This window comes from Homalodisca vitripennis, chromosome 1 (assembly GCF_021130785.1).
Source record: "Homalodisca vitripennis isolate AUS2020 chromosome 1, UT_GWSS_2.1, whole genome shotgun sequence".
Lineage (NCBI taxonomy): Eukaryota > Metazoa > Arthropoda > Insecta > Hemiptera > Cicadellidae > Homalodisca > Homalodisca vitripennis.
The window spans coordinates 146,345,456-146,362,347 of record NC_060207.1 but is presented as its reverse complement, the minus strand read 5'-3'; the positions used below and the strand labels follow the sequence as shown (position 1 = coordinate 146,362,347).

At 33.1% G+C, this 16,892-nt stretch overlaps 1 protein-coding gene across 2 annotated transcripts in view; it reads left to right on the top strand.

Annotated features, from left to right (window-relative positions):
- LOC124373411 (neurexin-3-like) overlaps nucleotides 1-16,892 on the top strand; it is a 53,728-nt gene that overhangs the window by 17,646 nt on the left and 19,190 nt on the right. For both annotated transcript variants that reach the window (XM_046831792.1, XM_046831786.1), the window contains exons 4-12: nucleotides 125-283; nucleotides 1,049-1,201; nucleotides 5,935-6,042; nucleotides 7,589-7,790; nucleotides 9,443-9,628; nucleotides 10,691-10,834; nucleotides 13,145-13,362; nucleotides 14,565-14,673; nucleotides 16,200-16,394. In XM_046831792.1, coding sequence (XP_046687748.1) covers nucleotides 125-283; nucleotides 1,049-1,201; nucleotides 5,935-6,042; nucleotides 7,589-7,790; nucleotides 9,443-9,628; nucleotides 10,691-10,834; nucleotides 13,145-13,362; nucleotides 14,565-14,673; nucleotides 16,200-16,394 — 1,474 coding nt within the window. The remainder of the gene's footprint in view (nucleotides 1-124; nucleotides 284-1,048; nucleotides 1,202-5,934; nucleotides 6,043-7,588; nucleotides 7,791-9,442; nucleotides 9,629-10,690; nucleotides 10,835-13,144; nucleotides 13,363-14,564; nucleotides 14,674-16,199; nucleotides 16,395-16,892) is intronic.

Genomic DNA, 16,892 nt, shown 5'->3' with positions numbered 1-16,892 from the left:
TCGTCCCTTAATGAATTTAAATTGAACCGTATTATGTATTAACTCACCATTTTATGAAAATGGCGTATGGTGCTAGGTGTGAAGAGAGTTACTATTAATGACACGCTATCGGTGCATGTTCCAGTTAACAGCGGTGGTGGACGGAGTCTACTCTGAACACTCCAACACTGCCGGCACGTTCACCATGTTATCCTCCAGTCGAGTGTACGTGGGTGGTAGTGAGAACACCATCAGCCTCCCCGGCTCCAGGATAAACTCCAATTTCTACGGTTGCCTTCGGAAGGTTTGCGCTGATGCCTGTAATAGTACATTATAACAGTTCCCTCTCCCCTACTATGTCCCATCTAAGATCCTAAAGCAGTTCTGCTTTGTTGCTGGTTCTGTTTTTAAATTAAAATTAGCACATTGAAATCTAGCGCAAATTTAAATAAATATCATATTAATATTGACTCTCTGTATGACATTTAAAAGATTAAAACCTGAAAAGCAAAAGACCAATAGCATTTGCATTAACTTGTGCCAGCATAAAAAATATCATGTTCTGTAATTAAAATTGTGGATTAAGTATACACAATCAGTAATTTGTTTTAATTTAAAACGATGAGATCTGTAGCGATGAAGATATACCGACCCGACAAAATGTATTTAATAATGTTGACATTTTCTAGTTATGATCTAAATAATTACTTCCTCTGACAAATTGCAGGTATTAGTTTGTTAATTTAGATCCTCACTAACGGGTATGGAATGTTGTTTCAGCGACAATTTAAGCAAACACACACGCACACACACACGCGCGCGCACAGTTAACTCTGTTCTCATAATTACATTTCAGAGATGTAACATAGTATTTTATTTATTCATTTACGTTTGCTTACGTTGATTAATTTTAAAGGACGATAAATCCGATAGTAATTATAGCTTTTGATTCTATATCCATATGTACAACTGTTTTAATTATGCAATATCATATTTTCGTATTTGTTTGGTATAATCGTTGTGTTGGTATGACTTTTCTAATATGAATAATTCAACTGTTTTGTGACAGGTGGAGTTCACTGCTGACACACTGAAATTGAACTTGGTGGAGTTGGGTCGGACAGGCAGCAAGCTGATAGCTGTCCATGGACACGTGGACTTCATGTGCCAAGAACCGGAGGCGGCAGACCCCATTACCTTCACCACCCGGGCCTCACATTTGGTATGTACCACTTTTTACAGAGCATTATAGAGGAAGTAAATTGGGAACTCGGAGGTCTAGAAAAGGAACAGAGCACAGGAAGGATAGTGGTTCCCACAATACTTGTTGTATGGGATTGTCAGACATTATATAGCCTCTGCAGCTATGGCGGCTATCTCTTTCAAACTAAAAATATTGTATAGCTGACTCGGGAACTCCTAGGCATGGTGAAGGCTGATCTCTTCAAGAATCTCGCTCCACTAGATCCTGTGTCAAGTAGCTTCTTATCGAGGATCCCGACTACAAGATCCTATCTTAAGTGATACTGCATGACAAGAATCCTGTACTGTTAGATCCTGTCTCAAGTGACGCTTCTACTGACCTAAATGTTGTACTTTGGCATTTGACTATAACCATTGACTACTAGGTAAAAATCATATGTTCATGTATTTCTAGATTACTAGCGACCCGCCCGCTACTTCGTTAGCGTCTTTTATGATTTCTTACGATTTTATTTTGTTTACAACTTCTTATATCAGAAAGATAGATGCATGTCACCGCTGACTTCTTTGCACACGCGCCGTGCCGCGCCTCCGGCCAAGCCGGTACCGCCGCAACCCGTTGTCCCTACATTTTAACTTAGAACATTATTTTGATCTATCTCGTAGAGTTTAGCTAGTGTTTGCAATATAAGCGCAAAAAATGTGTTTATTTACGACTTGAAATTATCAGTGGTTCTCTAATGTATGAAGCATGTTATTATACATAGTGGACCCGGCAAACGTTGTTTTGCCACATAAATTCTTTTTAAAAATTATTTCAGTAAAATAAAATGAATACATTATTATAAGTGTGTGAGGATGTAGTGTATAAGTAGTAGAAGCATGGAGCGCTGTAAACGATGACGGAAGATAAACATAACAAAACACGAAAAATTTATGTTTTTTATTCATCAAAACTTATTCTATATAGTTACTGGTATCGCTAAAAGTATACGATGATATTATTATAAATAACGGTCGCCCGCAGCTCCGCCCGCGTGGATGTCGGTTACAGCTGCAATAAGCCTACCCAGGAAAGACAAGGTCAGCAAAATGATTCCCAGGTCAATTCACACTAACATCGACGACGCAGTCATTATCCGCAGCCTGCACAGATTGTCTTTCTGTGGATGTTAAAGTTGTTAATGATGAAAATATTTAAATGTAATTAATACTAAGTTTTCACTTCTGCCGGCAGTCCAGGAGTGCTACCCGTTGTTTTAGGATAGATAACTAAAGCGATTATTGTAGAGCTTCTCTATAAACAAACATTTGACGTTAAATTATTTTCAGGTAACAAAATATACTGATGGTCGGGAGCCCCGACCCGTGATAGAGCAACGTAAAGTTGTCCATGCGTAAAACATTCTTTTCGTAAATCAATTCCAACTAATTTGAATGTTTGGCCCTGAGATTTGTTCATCGTTAGTGCGAGAGATATTTTTACTGGAAATTGGAGCCTTTTGAAGGGTATAGGCAAATCAGTAGGGATCATGGGTATTCTTGGTATATGAGCTAATTCACCGGCTGCAGGGCCGGTGATAATCTTCGCTACTATTAAATTATCTTTTAGCTCCTTTATAAGAAGTCTCAAGAAATAGTTGATGAATATCCTACGTTGATAAATGTGTGTATGAATCTGCAAATCAATCTCGGAAAACATTAAAAAATCATATAAACAAATCTATTATATACAAATAAACAATAAATTATCACAAATATTAGGAAATTCCAAATACAAAAACTCATTCGAAAACAAATCAGGAATTTATTAAATTAAATGCAACGACTGTGAGAAATTGTGTATTAGCCAAACAATAAGAAACATCAAGACACTATTCACAGAACATTTTCCACATATAAAATATGGAAGAGCTGAAAATGTGCTATTACGAAACACTGTATTGAATCTGGACACATCAACTCTAATAAAAATTTACGATTACGAAAATAAGTTACAAACACAACACACTTGAATGCTTGGGAAACATTTTACATAAACAAAGATCAAGAAAACCTTATTAATAATGAAGACGGACCTGTTGTAAATTTAGTTCTAATCTCATTACAATCCGTAAGAAAATTAAAATGTTATTGCATTGAAATACTTTACACTGGCTAACCATTTTTCCAAATCCTTTACCATATGTTATTTTTGTAATTATTGCTTAGAAAAAGAATTCTCGATTTTGAACAGCCTCGCTAAATTAAATTAATATTGGAATATGTCTTATAATTCACTAATGGTATTAAATGAATGAATAATGTATGTTCCAGCAATTTTTATACATGTAACCTTTGAAATCTTTGAAATAAGCTAATGATAAGTATATAAATAATAACATTGCGATGCTTGAACAGAAAAATCATAGTTTTAATACAAATATTAACAGCAATATTATAAAACATTCAAGACAATGGTACAAACCTGCTACATCATCACATCCATTAAATTTGAAAAAATTGCTGGAGAAATTGGATAAGGATTATGTGTGTGTGTGTGTGTGTGTGTGTGTGTGTGTGTGTGTGTGTGTGTGTGTGTGTGTGTGTGTGTGTGTGTGTGTGTGTGTGTACACACATAAACACATATATAACACACACACACACATATATATATAATCTATCTGTCGCTTCTTAAATATTATTGCTATCCAAATAATTGTTTTGATTCAGGCGGAGACCACACCACTTTTTATGTAAAATGGTAGAGTCTTTATGTACATGAGTGTGTCATGTCAGACACAGTGATATCGTGTCTGTCAAGAGTCAGTTCCCTTCACGAGATTTTAAGTTTTAGTTAAGTCAAATAGTTTACACTAGTATTTTTCTTATAAAACAGTTTCATTCGCGATATAAACGGTTCGCTAAAAGTAATTGTATGTTTTTTATAATTGACATTAAAATGTTTATACCTTTTTGCAAAGCTTGTGCATTTTCAAATAAATACACATTAACGGCCCTTTACTTGCTGGCGTTCATTTTAAATTCAACATCAATAAACTCATTTGCCTTAAATGTCACCATCAGCTAGGATTTATCCGAATCGTGAAGTTTGCTGGAACTTAAATGGAAATAAACAATTGAAGCTCGATAATACTATCAAAGAGAAAATTAGTTTCTTTGATTGTTCTTGAAATGCGATTGCGGTAAGCTAATTTGATCGGAAGCCTGTCACAAACCTGTTGATCAGAGAGAATCCACTTGGCTTGAGCCTCTTATGTCACTTCGACAACAAGCTTTACTAAAGCTTCTTGTATAAACTTCACTTTCCACAATGAATACTACTTTTACTTTGTCCTCTTCACATTGAGAGGATTTCAAATACTTGGAGGAAGTGATTCGTCCTCTTTACAAACCTTGGAGAGTTCGTTTTGACTCAAGGGATTTTTTGTTTAGTCTAGGAACTCACTAAATGTGTTTCCGTTACGTGCCCAACACAAATGTTTTGGCTTTTACGAGTTTTTAGGCACAAATTCAATAATTTACTTTTTTAAGAATTAGAACTATGGGTTGTGGTTTTTATTGGGAAGTAATTTGTAGAATACATGGTACATGAAAATGTATATTCCTATATTCAAATCGTAATAATTCAATCGTATATTCAAAATAATATTGGAGAGAGGATTAAAGCGATTTAGCTGGTGAAATATTGATGCAACAACCACAATTAATCATAAATTTAGATTTGAAAAATAATATACACTTCAATAACACTTATGTAGTTCATTTATAATATTTTAGAAAAGGAATTTCAAACGTTGGAAATACAATGTATGTTTCATAAAATATGGCTAAAAATAAAATTGTAATAAACAATTTAATTCCATCCTATAATTATATTTGTGAAATTTTCTTCCACTAAGTGCATTGTTATAAAAAAGTTTCATTCTCAATTTAACTCTCAAATATTGCAGAAAAATATAAATAAACCCCCATACTCCAAAAAGAAACCTATTTATAGATCGATTTTCAATCAATGTCTAGCTATAAAACATGTAGTTATAGGCCTACTATTATACAGTAATTGTCTAGCTTAAATGCATGTAGTTAAACTACAGTACAATAAGTGTCTAGCTATAATAAATAGACAATATAGCCATTTAATATGGATGAATTAATTAAATATTAACGTCAAGTGATCAGAGTAATTAACAAGTACAAGTGGCTATGATATTTTTTGTGATAAACCTTTTAATAGTCCGTACAATTTACAACTCAATACTATAATAATGGCAAAGTATTATTCTAATACCATGGCTTTAAAGTGTTTCGGTATCAAACTTTATACTTATCCTCCGAAATTTCGAGGATATATTACAAATAGTTCCTTAACTACAGCTAAAAACTTTGTGAACCAATTGACCGGTTGTGAACTGCATTCTAATTACTATAATTATGAAAGATTCCACGTAATTTAAACTAAACTAGATCACAGCCAAAGTTTCTGTGGGTTTAAGCAATAAACAAAGGTTCGGGACGTTTATTAGTTTAATGCTTGAACAAAGGACGGTGACCTGCAGCAGTTTGTGTTTCAATATTGCTCCAAACCTATATCCTGTTTACTTTGTAGCCTAATAGAATTTGTCAGTGGTAATTGTTGTCTATAATCTCCTAATTATACTAAACTTAAATTACTACTTTTAGACAAAATGTTTAATGTTAAGAATGGATTTCACAGTTTATTAACGCATTACTAATTATGCAAATGTCCAGGTCGTGCCCACCTGGGATGCTACGAGGACCGGATCTATCTCTCTGAAGATAAGAACTGTGGAGGCGGACGGACTCATTATCTACAGCAGTGGACCGAGATCCTCACATGTAACATATTTATTTGTTTTTACTTTGATTTTCTGTAACATAATTTCAGTTGCTAATTATTCCTCAGGACAGAAACAACAATTTTTAATTTTAACAACAATAAACAATAAACTTTTATTTTAAAACTCATCATGTTTATACAACAGGGCATGACGTATAAAGTACCTATCTGAGATATACTCGCCTTTTCAGTTTACTGCATGAAGAAATGTATTGATTAATTAATGAGAAAGTCATATTGTAGCAAAAAGACATTCAATATATAGTTTGAAATTTATAATCTAACTACTTATTATAACTAGATTTACAGCTAAAAATTTTTAACTTTACGGTACACTTATATAAGTAAGAAGTATATATGCTACTTCTATAAGGGATGCAGTGAAATAGTAATTAGTATATTTAATTCCGTTGGAAAACTTTAATCTTGTAATGAAGTATGGTTTTTCATTTGATGATACCACGATACGATAATCGTTTACGTTTTGAAGTCTGCTTTTGCTTATTTTACTCTAAGTGTAGTTTAGTTTTGTACTTTGTAATATTTTTTAGGTAAAAATTTCCAAATCCAACTGAAATTGCTATTTAATTGTGTTTTTACCGGTGTTTTAACTGTATTATCGAAATAATAGATTTCAGGAAAACGTAAAGAGAAAATCTATAGAAGACAAGTATTTTGTAAATTTGAAAGTGAATAATAAAAGTTACCAAAAAGGTGAATCCATCAATAATCGTTAAGCGCATTAAATTATGCCAAACAAAGAAAGAGGTTTGGATTTAAAACACAACGTATATTATAATTGCATTGTGCATAATAGCATTATGTATACCATAATATATGTATGCAGTTCTTGGAAGCAGGTTCAATAAGTCCAAACTAACGTATTGATTGTTTGCAATATGACGACAAATATATTGTAACAATATGTTTGCAATTGTTACAATATGACGGGACATTGATGTACCAATATTATTTTAAATCTAATTACATATATTGTTAGCTTTAAAAGTCTTATCAATTAATATTGAGACCTTCATACACATATGGAGCTCCACATTGGGATTTGCATACATGTTTATCGGAAACATGAATTGCGTGCAAGGAATTCTAACTATTATCCCTTTGTTTTGTTGGAAATTAAATTTATTTCTGATTTTATAAATATAACAATACTATGGAGCTATCCTGGTCCTTTCAATCAGAGTCAGGTATACTATTTTTTATATACTCAGTATTAGAGTTGTATGCTTTAAAATATAACTACATATATATTTAAAACATTAGTTCAATAAACACAAGACGATTTGTTGTATATTATATACTATGGTCGAAACGGTCTATTACTTTAAAAATATTGTCTGCATTGGTAATATTACACTTTTTGGTCAGCAAAGATGGTTTTACTAGAATATATATTACTTTATGTTTACATATTCTGAATACATTAGGGCCCAAGTTCTCACACAAACTACATTTTTTGATAATGTGATTTTACGAATAATACTTTTTTATGCAAGAGTGTACAGCTTGTCGATTGTGTTGCAGTTGGCGCAGGCGGACCTGTTTGCGTTGGAGATGGTGGGGGGACACCTGTACCTGCACCTGGATCTGGGGTCGGGGGCGGTGAAGGTGAAGGCGACCACGAGGAGGGTGGATGACGGCATGTGGCATGAGGTCATGCTGAGGCGCAATGGCAGGGAGGGGCGACTCACAGTCAACGAGAACGCTGCTGACTTCAGCACACCCGGTCAGCATTCCGGAGTCCTTTGTGTTAGGATCATATTCCTGTTCCTTTATCCTCCTCCAGAGTCTCCTCCTCCCACACTCCTCCCGCCGCCACCAGTTATACCACAAAATATATAAGAACAAATATATAACAGGAATATATAATAAGTTGAACAGTAAGTGATTAACATTGTCATTTCCTTTCAGACTTTCTATCCCACGTCACGTTAATATTGTTCAATTTTTAAATGCATTTTTCCATACAGGTGGATATTCAAATAGTTAATAAAAAGAAAGTTTTTGCTCTTATAATTAGACTTTTTATTAGTTTATAAATAATAGTATATATGAATTGTACACTTGTTAAAAATATTAATCAAGATTCAAGAACTGTTGGGCACGAGATAATACAAATTATTGTTTTTATTTCCGTGTTATGGTGTACATAAAACATAGTATCGTAATATCTCACTGGAAAAGTAGGCTAATATAAACTTGGAATATATCCTGGACATTTGTACACATGTTTGGTACAGTAATCAAAATTCACAGTTGGTACTGCAAGAAAAACTAATGAAAACCATGTTGAAATTCTGGTTTTGTAAGGTAGAAAATGTGAATTTAGCCTGAACTCTAATTTAATTTTTTATACGAGACTATAATTAATTTTAATAATTTCAACCTTTACAATCCTCAGCCTACAAAACAGCAGAGAGAAGTATATTTTTATCAATGTAAAATATTAAGCACTGAGGCATACTATTTTTACATATTGACCATAAAGTTTATCGATACATTTGAGAACAAATTTTAACAAATGTTTCCATATTCATACAATTGTTTATATTTTATTTCAGTTCAGTTGTGGACCAGTGTATGCAGACAATTATGACCATTTTTATTACTAGGGTATTATGTGAATCAGGCGACATACCAAGCTCTTAGACTTACGGAGTGCCTCTACATACATTGCACTCCCATAAAGTGGTATGAAAATATGAAATGAAAAATCTTAGTCTCACTGGAAATCCTGAGCTTCATACTGTAACACTATTCTAGAGTGAATTATGTACTGTACGAGATTGGAAACGTTAAAAGAAACTACGTAGATAAGAAGGACATTATTCATTATCCACACAAATCTTTTATGATCCATTATTTTGTCATCCTAGTTCTTTTGTGTTTCTTGGCATTAAAAAAACAGAATACAATAAGTTTCTATAAGAAACTAAAGGGAATATCGATATTATGCTAGTTTGACCATGTCGTATCGTTTAGGATCTTCTAATTATTGAAGTATAGTAATATAAAAAAGGTATTCCGCTAGATTCATCACATTAACAAAAATATGTCAAGAGAATTATCTACTAAAAATTACAAGGTTGCATGGAAATAGAATAAGAGACAGCATTTTTCCTGAGGATGTTACGATATAAAATCGCGTTTCGTTGAAAATTTACTTACTACAACCTACACGTTGTAGCATGAACCACACTCCAAAAATATTTTTTAGAATAAATGGTAATTTCGTGTAAAACTGAATTTGAAACTATGGGTTTTACTACACTCACACCTGAGTTATTCATTCCCTAATAATGCATGCGGAATTATTATTGAAGTTAAATGAGGAAATAATAAGATATATTTTTTTCATGAAGATCATCTTGTTTTTAGGAGAGTCAAATCAATTAGATTTAGAAGGCGGAATGTACATCGGAGGCCTGGGACCAACGACCCTTCCACTGCCACCTGCACTATGGTCAGCTGTACTAAACATTGGGTATGTCGGCTGTATCAGAGACTTCGCCGTCAATGGAAAGGCTTTAGACATTGCTGAGTACGCCAGGCAACAGGATTCCAGTGAGTCCATTAAACTCTTTTATTTATATATATTTCAATGAATACTGGAGTTTATCTCTAGTAATATTATTCATACAGATATACTTTTTGTGGCTCCTCAATAAAGCAGCGGTTGATTGAAAATCACCAGCAGATTGGAAAGACAAATTAGCAAATAGGAATCACAGTCGTTTACAAAGATGGAACCAATCAATAAGATGTATTAGAACTATTGAGGCGAAATAACCAATACCATTAATGTAACAAGCTCCCACTTTGTTCATTGGTCCAGCCCGGTAGCACAAACAAACACCGAAGTTTAATCTAATTTGGTCCATGCTGACCTCTTTTATCTTGCAATAACAGTTACTACATGATCTCTATGTAAATTTGTAATTAAGAAATCATCGTAAATTAATGATATGGTTTATGCAGTATTATGCAAGTAACTAAAAAATATAAGATGTCAATACTTCTTTAGTTTTTTTTTATTATAAACAATTTATTATGATGAAATTCTAAATGGATAGTACGAACATTTACTACAACAAATATTTTTAACGACGTTAGATTTCAGCGATTAGGTAACATCTATCTTACAAAATGCCCCAAAATATAAGATAGTCAAAATATGGCACCGAAGACTCCCTTTGAAACAGTTGCAAGAACTATATACTACATGAAAGTTCGCTTAGCTGACTAAACTTTCATTTTTATTCCTCCTGCATAATAGAACGAAATGAGATACTAGTAACTTCAAAATGCTTTAATAATAAGAGACAAAAACCAATCTTAAAAATGTCAATCATTATAATTTGATAGCAATTTTCAACAAATAAGGGTATATTTAATATTTTGTCGATCCTATACCATTGGTGCTCAAAAACACAGCCTCTTTTTTTTCTTTTTTAACTAAAAACATTTTAGTAAACAATAATAGTTCATTATTTACAACGTATACATTTTGCATGTTGACCTTATAGTTTTGTAAGACTCATGAAGTGAATTTGGGTACTTTCACCTTTTACACCATAAGGGTTGTCGTGCTCAGAAATTTTAATTTACTTTTAATTTGTTGCTTAGGTTCTATCCAGCCTGCCTGTCACTCACTGGGGACTCAGTGCGACTCCCAGCCTTGCATGAACTCAGGCCTCTGCTCCGAGGGTTGGAACCGTTTCATCTGCGACTGCTCCGCTACAAACTTCGCCGGCCCTACATGTGGCAAAGGTTGCTTGTTATGATAGTTGTAAAATGCAAGGGTGTGCTCTTTTGACATTCGAAAATGATCGGCTCAGCCTATGACGTCACATGTTTACCGTCAGCTTGCCTCACACTGTGCAGATTTTGGGATAAGTGGCTTATGTAAATTTTACAGGAGTTTTCAGCTTTATACTAATAGTTATTATCGTTGGAGGTACCTTATAATTCAGTGAAGATATAGTTAAATTTCTATATTAAAATCCATATTTAACAATTATGTAATAATGTAATATATCGCAATTAATATGTTAAATGTATTCTCTTTGACTTGCGTCCTCTTGACCCCTTGACTCAAAATGTAATTAAGACTTCAAACACGTAGTAAAATAGCGTGCCTCTAGACCTTTTGACTCCGCCAGCTCTCTCTTATTGAGTTATCATTTGTCCATTTTATTTTATTTATTTGTCTTTACTAATTGTTACATTTATGTGATGATACTTTCAATAGTGTATTCCTTGTACTTAATTAGTACAAAATTTCGAATCTTGTATTGTGTAGTGATAGAGTACATTTTAATAGTAGTTTCTAGAGTTTAATAATAATAATATTATAATAATCTAGAGTTTAATGTGAATAATACAAAAATTCAACATATTTAGTAAACATAAGAACGTTGTTGAGTAAATTAACACAGTATGTGTTATCTAAATGTTTATTTAATAAAACACACTGCACTGTAATTTAATAAAGTAATAAGTGGGGGTTTAACTCCATGTATTTTAACGCTGTTATTTGTTTCGTCTTGAGTTTATAGAACAGTTAGTGATTCTTTCTTATACAAACAATTATTTGAATATTTAAAATAGGAACTGTAATGTGTTGCATGCTTTAAATAATTGCTTAAATTAACTCACATCTGCCTTGGAGTGTTGCAGTCATGATAAACAAAGAATAAACCCTCTTTAGCCTTACTTATCTTACTGGTATCTATATATGACTGTCTTTAAATACTCACAGGCACGTAACACACTACAGTTCCTATTTTAAATATTCAAATAATTAAAGCTAAACTGTTGTCATACTCTGCTATAAAGTGAATTCTCATATTCTAAAATGTATACTAAAGCTTTCTTTGAGTGAACACATGCTCTTTCCTTGACCGATTTTTTTCCAAAGTATTAATAGCTTTGTTAGAAATTTTACTTCCGTTGCTCTATTTTCGTTCCTGAATCTTAATTCCGTGACATTTTACTCAATACTTCATATATTTACTATTAAGATCACACCATATATTCTTGATCTACATGAAATACGAGTTTTAATTTTTCTAAGTGGGGATTTTTCAATATATTTTGTACAGTACGAGTATACATGTAAACTGATTGAATATTATATTCATCCGAGATAGTTTGTATGCACTCAATCTTATCTGTGATTGAATATTTGTAACTTCAACTAGTTCTTTCAGATCTTTGAAAGTCGAACATTACAATTCTGGAAACTTTTATTTTGTTATTTAAACTTTTTAAGCCTTTTTAAGCTTTTTATTTTTGTTTTACCTGTCTACAGCTTATCATTTATGTTTTGCATGGCTATTTAAAAAGTAATTTCTAATTATATGCAATTTTAATAAATAGTTAGCGTCAGGATTTAGATATCTACAGTAGTTGGTCGTGATAAACCTAAACTATTCTTATTTTGAAACCGAATTAATTTGCGTGCACCCTTTTCTAAACATTATTAGTAGATTTTTAAAAATGTGGAACCATGTAATATCTCGAAATAAATTAAATTAAATACAATATTCAACTAAGTTTAGTACAATACCCACATAGTAAGTAAAAACTTTGCCACATCATTACCAGTAATAAGTACCAGTAACTACCTGCATATAAGTCTTAAGCTGTTTGTTGTAGCGTGGGGTGGTCTGCACTAGAGCACACCCTGGTAACTACTCAATAGTTTTATGATAATTTTACTCATCTTGTAGAGCATTACAGCACGTAGTGTACATACTTAGTTGATAAGCTGAGATTAGTCTTAAGCTATGTATCTGTTACAAAGTTTTCTTTGTAAAGAGGTGAATTAAATTAATGACTTATAACGTTATGTATATTCAATGTATAATCAAATAAAAAAACAAAAAAGTACAAAATCACACTTTGATTTTTAATAGTCTCCAGCAGTTATTCTTTTTTAATTTACCTTGCAAGATGGAATATTTTTACCTAAATGGAAACAATTGAGTTCTTAGAAACGTTCAGGTATAGGCGACAGGGTTTGTTATAATGAAAATACATGCAGTAAATACATAGAATCTGTCTTGTGATTTGCAGAGGCTACTACGCTAAGCTTCAATGGATCTCAGCACATGGTAGTGATCCTGCCCCAGGAACTCAGGTCTCAGACTGAGGACGTGACCCTGAGGTTCAGGACGACTCGTCCTCTCGGCTTGCTCTTGGTGACCAGTGCGGATCAGTCTGCAGACAAACTACAGCTGACAATATCTGCTGGTCGCATCAAACTGACAATCCGTATTGGTGATAAGGAAAAGGTATATTTACAACTGAACTAGTTACACTACTCAGCCTTTCAGCCTTTGTTTTAATTTGTTTAGTGCCGATGGTTGGTTTGAAGTTAACAGTATTTTGGACATTTTCCATTGTGAAATGTTACAAGATTTATAAGTTTAATATCATTCAACGTAGTTTGTTTCAATTTGCTTATTGACGATGATTGGTTTGAAGTTAACAGTATTTTGGACATTTTCCATTGTGAAATGTTACAAGATTTATAAGTTTAATATCATTCAACGTAGTTTGTTTTAATTTGCTTATTGACGATGATTGGTTTGAAATTAACAGTATTTTGGACATTTTCCATTGTGAAATGTTACAAGATTTATAAGTTTAATATCATTCAACGTAGTTTGTTTCAATTTACTTATTGACGATGATTGGTTTGAAGTTAACAGTATTTTGGACATTTTCCATTGTGAAATGTTACAAGATTTATAAGTTTAATATCATTCAACGTAGTTTGTTTCAATTTACTTATTGACGATGATTGGTTTGAAGTATAACAGTACTTTTGACATCTGCCGCCGTCAAATGTTATAAGGTTTATTATTATATACAATGATGAATCAATACAAAAATATAAGAATACCAGAATTACTGTTGTGACATTTAATGGTGAAAAATTCTAAATTACTTTCAACATTGAACATTCAAAATAAAAATAAGTTTTGTCCTAGCACACTAGATAAAAATGTAATGTGATTCTGCGCACGAAGTTTATTTATAGTTTTAATATATCTAAGGCCATGTGATGACATGTAAAATGATAAATTTTATTGTGCAGTAAAATCTTACCGAGTCCAGTAGGTTAAACGTTGTTGACTTCCAGGTTTAACATCAACTCCCATTTTGAAATGTACCAGATAACTATTAATATTACAAATCTACCAATGCATAAAATGAATATAAGTTGTTTTTAATGTTTGCTCTATAATGCTTCCTGGCTGTAATGGCCAGCCAAAACGTGGCTGTAATGGTTCATCATCTATTTTAATAATCTCAGACACTAATCTTTAAAAAAAAAACACAGTTAAAAAAACTAATTTAAAACCTTTTTAGTTTACATTTTAACATAACTAAGACACTTTTTCTTATGATTTAAGAATGCAAATATTGGAGGTTTCTCTAAACTCCATATGAAACTTTTTATAATAACTTCGATATTGAAACGTTTCAGACGATGCTCTCTGGACAGGGACTAAACGACAATCAGTGGCATACTGTCACCTTCTCGAGAAGAGCAAGCAACCTCAACCTGCAGGTGGATGATGAGGCTCCTATACGAGGTAATTCATATAGGTAGTCTAATCATAATTGAAAATCCTATTGATCTCGTTTGTTATAATCTGCTTAACTGTAGTATAAGCCAGTGTATCTGGAAGGTATAACTATCTTCACTAAGATAGGTGATGTCAAGTAACAGAGAGCTTGGCTGCTGCTCCTTAGATCGAAAGACCAATGGATACCGCTCTGCCATCCTGTCGTTGTGAGCAGCCTGTAATACCGAGTCATTTACTGTGGTTAGTTTTCCAACCAAGTAAAATGTCCATAAGTTAAAGTTTTGGAGATGATATCTCTAACTAACTCTCTTTATTAACTTTAATTAAGTAATCCCTCTTCAGTTATATTTTAAACCACTCATATTCATTATAGAATATTCTTGTCACATGGAAAACATTTTCCATTTACATTAAATAACATAACAAAATTTCCAAGGTTGGATTAATTACACTACAATGCAGAACATACCTTAATATATTTGTGTCAGAACAAACTAAATATAGCAGTCTAGAAACAGTTCTATTAGCTCGGCTACAGGGGATAGATTACAGGCTGTAATATTAGCCTGTACCATATTTCGTTTGGAAATGCTTTTTATCAAGACCCCATAATAGGCCAAAACTATAAATTTTGAGCGATCGTATACAATTCATAAATTTAATTTTTTAATGTTAAATAATACGAGTGCCCTTCACGTTCTCAATTTCCTTTATAAAATAACATAGATGTAAAAAGAAAAATATGAAAATACATGTGTTCAATATATCTGCACAGATCAAACAAATTATAAACCTATCAAGCTTCTATAACAATACCAAGTGTTATTTCAAATGAGGTAGCAAATTTGCAAATCTAAAGGTTAAGGTTAAAAATTATTTGTGCCTAACATTAATCAATCATAATTTATTGAAGCTCTTAAAATCGTGTCGTTGACAGTCCATGAGATAGAAAAGTCCTAGACAAATACAACTTGATAATATATATGTTGCTCGAAGGAGTCAACGACGCATTGTAACGGGTACGGCGGTTATCGCAAGATAGACAAGTCAAGCAACGTCGAGCGTGGCTGCTGCTTGGATAGGTGACAGCAGAGCGATCCTGTTCTTGGAAGTAGTTCGCCTGCGCGGCCATTGATGGTAGACTGGAACGGACAAAATGTCAAAGGGGAATCTGTTCGTCTGACACTATGTACGATAACTCTTGATGGAAAGGTCCTAGAGACCTTTAAACAGGGTAAACAGGAAGATCCAAGAAATAACTTTTTTTATTTTGGGACCAAAAGCCCAGTCTGTCTGTGAGTTCACCCTTTCGTTACGTTCTGTCGAGTCCTTCGACACTCCGTTGTATCGGCTTATTTAAATAAAATCTCTTATATTTCAAATATTCCATAGTAAGGATACTTTTATAACATTAATTTTTATCCTCTGCAGAGAAATAATGCAACATGTACTAACTTCCTGTATACTCAGCCAGAAGTTAGACTTGTTTAATTGTCCCTAAACATGTTGATAAAATCATGCAAACTGTGCAGTGGAGACGGTGCTGGGAAAGCAAAGTACGCTGGAACTCCGGTCTGTCCACGTGGGTGGGATATACCACCTGGAAGAGGAAGTGCAGGTGAGCAACGCAGTCCCGAGCTTCGTGGGTTCCATGCAGCAGTTCAAGTTCAATGGACAACACTACTTTGAGATAGCTCGGTCATCCGGAGCCACACCAGCCCAAAAAGGTAGTAAAACGAACCAACTGCTTACAATGACGTACTCTACAAACATTGTGTTTTAATTATAAGATTCCATATTTCTAACTTTGCCATAGTAAAATATAATTTTGAAGTAGCTTTGTACTTGAGCATATTAATACTTGAGTAGATTATCACCTGGAAACAATTTTCAAATAACAGTTTATTATATGAAGACACTGGGGTATCATTTACAGCATTCATTCAAAATACTATGGAAGGACATTCCATATGTGGATTTTGATTAAGAATAAAAAATATAAATTGACAGAGACAAACTGAATGGACTACGGTATGATGATCCAACGATCCAAATTAAATTTAGGTAAAGAGGATCTTACGGTAAATTTAAGAAAATGAGGTTTATGTTATTTTAGTGTGAATTATCGTACACTAACAGAATCAAGGATTGTCACCATTTCAAAGAGCGAAGGTTCGGGTGGCGGATCTCCTCCTAGATAGGAAGTACCAGACACGGGTTATGCA